The sequence below is a fragment of the Bactrocera neohumeralis genome, chromosome 4 (genome assembly GCF_024586455.1).
Source record: "Bactrocera neohumeralis isolate Rockhampton chromosome 4, APGP_CSIRO_Bneo_wtdbg2-racon-allhic-juicebox.fasta_v2, whole genome shotgun sequence".
In the NCBI taxonomy this organism is placed as follows: Eukaryota; Metazoa; Arthropoda; class Insecta; order Diptera; family Tephritidae; genus Bactrocera; species Bactrocera neohumeralis.
In genome coordinates this window covers 80,327,110-80,331,646 of record NC_065921.1, presented here as the reverse complement: position 1 = coordinate 80,331,646, position 4,537 = coordinate 80,327,110, and the positions used below count along the sequence as shown (strand labels likewise).

The 4,537-nt window shown below is 28.7% G+C and overlaps 1 protein-coding gene across 1 annotated transcript; it reads left to right on the top strand.

The window, feature by feature from the left end:
- Positions 1–582: 582 nt before the first annotated feature.
- On the top strand, positions 583–3,317 carry LOC126754940 (farnesol dehydrogenase-like). Its single transcript, XM_050467159.1, has 3 exons — positions 583–1,670; positions 1,736–1,876; positions 2,573–3,317. Exons 1-3 carry the CDS (start codon positions 1,101–1,103, stop codon positions 2,612–2,614), a joined length of 753 nt encoding a protein of 250 aa, XP_050323116.1. The 5' UTR covers positions 583–1,100; the 3' UTR covers positions 2,615–3,317.
- Positions 3,318–4,537: the final 1,220 nt, after the last annotated feature.

Sequence of the window (4,537 nt, the reverse complement as noted above, 5' to 3'; positions counted from 1 at the left end):
GAGTGTGTCTTAATTGAGTCTATTAAATTTTTCGGATAATTAGCTAATTGAGTCAATTATATTATTTTAAACAATTAGTTAATCGAGTCGATTAAATTGTTTTAGATTATTAGCCAATTGAGTCAATTACATTATTTTAAGCAATTCGGTAATTGAGTCAATTATATTATTTTAGACAATTAGTTAATTGGCTTAATTAAGTAATGTTTTCAAATTTTTAGCACTTCAAGTTTAATTTAAAGCTGGAAAGAGTTATTGGATAGGCATCTTTCCGAATTAAGTTATTGAATTAAATTTTGTCTTTCTATAATTTGTATAAAACATTTTATTGTCTTACAAGTTGGGAGTTTTCTCACCTTAAAACAGATGTTATGGGTGAAACACACTTTTCTAAATTGCTTGAAATTTTGTAAGCTTAATTGAGCGTATCGGAACAGCAAAAGCAGTCACTCAATTTAGAACCAAACTTTCTAAGCTAATTGAGCTGTTACAACGAAAATACAACTGAATTTTAGTTTAAAATTATTATTTTTTCGTTCAAATTAATATTTTTTCTATGCAATATATCTAAAATATAATAATATAATGTCAGTTAAATAATAAAAAAAATCAATAATTAATAAAAAATTAATACAAGTGCTATCAGTGATAAAATAGAAGATAGCTTATATGTAAATAACGGTATCTTTAACTGAAACTCGCTGCAAAAATGAGCACTAACTCCGAATTTGTATAATTACCTAAAATTCTTCAGTATTTACTAGTTGAATCGCTTTCTTTTTTACTGTGCAATATCTATACGTATATACGAATCAGGCAATACATATTTATCTCGGTATATTTTTACGCTAACTTGTTACACATGCCTTAATCTGGCGACGCCCAATTTATTTGCGGCTTTATCATTTTTTGCATTGTATGCCAAAATATTTATTTGGGAGCGCCGATAAAGAGCACACCATTATAAATTAAGCTGCGGAGTTCGACGACTTTTAATTTTCGTCAAGAAGCAGAAGCTTCTCAGCGCATACCGAACTGCATTTAGCAATTCGAAAGATTACAACTGTGTCGACACTCGTCGTGTATAAACCCAAGTGAAGATGGAGCGCTGGCTGGGACGTGTAGCTGTGGTGACGGGCGCCAGTTCGGGCATTGGTGCGGCCTGTGCGACGTACCTCGCCGATAATGGTATGCTGGTGGTGGGTTTAGCGCGACGTAAGGAACGCATTGAAGCTTTACGCGAAACGCTGAAACCCGAAGCCGGTCAACGGGTACATGCCATACAATGTGATGTGCGTAAGGAGCAGGAAATTGTGGATGCCTTCAAGGGGATCGAGTCGGAATTTGGACCGGTGGCGGTGCTGGTGAACAATGCGGGCATAATGCGCGGCAGTGATTTGGTGAGTGAGGGTAACTCAAGCGATTTACGTGATACGATCGATACGAATGTGTTGGCGGTGGCATATTGTACACGCGAAGCGTTTCGTGCGATGCGCGAACATGGTGGCGATGGACATGTTTTCTTGATTAACAGTATTGCGGGGCATAGCTTTTCAAATGTGCCGGGCTTATCGTGGAATCTATATCCATCTTCGAAATATGCTGTGACCGCTATGACGGAGGTTTATCGACAAGAATTCTTGAAATACAACACGAAGGTGAAAGTAACGGTGAGTTGTTTTGGAAAGTAGATCGGGAGATTTGTGCGATCTTATGAGTATTTTGTTATTTGCAGAGTATAAGTCCTGGCGGCGTGCTTACAGAGATTTTGCCAGCACATCTGCTACCGGAGGATAAAACCGGTTTACCGTTGCTTAAGCCTGAAGACGTGGCCGATGCATTAATATATTGTCTGCAGACACCGCCGCATGTGCAGGTGAGTTGAAAATTTTTTTAAAACTTTTTTTTAAATTTACGTTTTTGTTTTTTAGTTTTCAATATTTTTAATAGTTTAATAATAATAAAAAAAATAAAAATTTTCATGAGCAGTAGAGTTGAGACTTTTTCAGATCTTTTTAAAAAATATTTTTTTGAACTTTTTAATTTCTTAAATTTAAAATAACATGATTTTTGTAAAAATTTTGGGATTCTAAAAAAAAAGTTTCTAAAACAAAAATTAAACAAAAATGAAACAAAAATTTTAAAAATTTTTTACTAATTTTCAGTTTACAGAAAAAATATATAATTACAATTATAAAATACACATTTTTATAATTAAATTTTTTATTTAGAAAATTATATGTATATTCAGAACTTTTTTCAAAAATATTTTTTTGAACTTTTAAATTTCTTAAAATTGAAAAAACATAATTTTTGTAAAAGTTTTACCAAATCCATAAATTCTAAATTTTCAAAACTTAAACATTTTTAAAACAAACAAATTTAAAATCAAATTTTTACAAATTTTCAATTTACAAAAAAATATTTTTTAGAATTATTTTTATAAAACACATATGTATATATAATTAAATTTTTTATTTTAAAAATTATATTTTTTAATTTTTTTAAAAATTAATTAATTTAATTTAATTTTTTTATTAAAAAATATTAATTAAAAAAAATTTCTCTGCAGATCCATGAGCTGACTATAAAACCTCTGGGCGAGTCAGTATAAAAAATGCACTCAAATAAGCTCTACTATTTGAAAAATTGAGTACATAGTGATACAATTATGTAGTTCATGTGAGCGTGGCGCTCTATAAAAATGATAACAATTGTATATGCTTGTTTATACATTATTAAAAATAAAAACCTTTGAGTAAAAGTGAAAAGCAAATATGAAAGAGAGAATGATACAGCAGAAATTATATTGTGTTGATAAATATGAAGAGCGTTGAGAGAGTATATATGTATATACAAGAGGGAGAGAACAAAGGCAGAACAACCGGAATTAAAAGAGAGAGAGAGAAAAGAGAGAAAGAGAGAGCGGACGATCAAAGTTTTTGGCAAATGAGTAATAATTACATACTTAATATTAAAACCAGATTGTTTTGGTTAAATGCGATAAGAGCTGCCATTAGAAAAAATTGTTTACAGGTGAATTATGTATAAATAAATATAAAATTTTTTGAAATAAAAATTATACTTGCTTTTCTGAGATAAGGGTTGCCATATCTGAAAGTGATAAGGAGTGTTAAAGTGCAACGACTAAGCTAAGAGCGCACTTTAAGCGTAAGTTTGTTTGTACACTAATATGAATCAGAATAAGTTATTGAAAAGCTTCAATTAAATTAGATTTTTTAATAGCAATATATACACTGGTGGCAAAAATTAAGAGATTACAGGCTAGCAGACTGGAGTTCAGATCATATAATAGTAGATTTATTAAATTAATGTTATTTTTCGTAGATTAGATATAAATGTAGCATTATTTCAGAAGTTTTTGAGCTATTTGCTTAAATACAGAGGCGGTAAAATTAATGAGTACAGGTAAATAATTACTGAAATTATATATTACAGAATATATTTTGAACATGGTTGAGAATACGGAATAGTTCTTTTAGGTTATATGCTCCGAATTTTTGTTAGCATAATTTGTATATAATATATTTAATTTATATAAAAATAAAGAAATTAAACAGGAACAAATTTTAATAAAATAAAATTTTAAAATAAAAATTATTTAAAATATAAAAATATTGTCAGAATTTCTAAAGTTCTTAATTAATAAAAAATTAATTCCGAAAATTTAGGGGGTATTCTCTCTAGAAATATGAATTTCAGGTAATTTTTAAAGTTTCTTAAAAAAATTAATTAATATTTTAAACTATCCATTTTTGTACTGATGTTTTAATTGAAATTAAAAAAAAAAGAAATAATTAGAGGGGGGAGAGACAGGTTTGAAAAAATGGCGCATCCTGGCTTTGGTTTAAAAAAAATTAAAAAGAAATTCTTAATCAGAAGAATGCTGTTAACATCCTCTATTTCGAAAAAATTTCTTGTTGAAAAATGGCGACTGCCTGAAACGTTAAAAAATCATTTTTACGAATAATTTTTTTTTGAATTCCTGAATTTTTAAAATATTTAAAACAAAAATTTTGAAAATGCTGGTAGGAACGATAAAGGATTATATAAAGAAGGTTCACACAAAATTTCAAGTAAATCGGCTGCACAGAACTTTAGATAATGCCGGTACCGTGTGGAAAAAAGTAGTTTCGAGAAAAACGCGTTTAAAAAATTCGACACAGCCGAACCAGGCTAGGTACTGCGTCACTAAAGTAGTAGTAGTAGAGTAGCTCTTAAAATAATTTTAATTTTAAAAACTCGATATGTTCTTATTTTAATATATATGAAAAATCATTTTTCAAAATTTAATCCGAAAAATAGTATTCTTAAAAAAACGTTTAAAGAGCTAAAAAAAAATAATTATTTTTGTTTGATTAGAAATTTCAATTTTATTCTTAAATTTTTTTTAATAATGTTTTTATGAAGCATAATGTCGTTAGTAAAAACGAAAAGTTATCAAAATGGTACACATTTGTTTATTTATTTATTTGTATAAATATAAAAAAATGAGTTGAAGTTTGACTGGAAATAC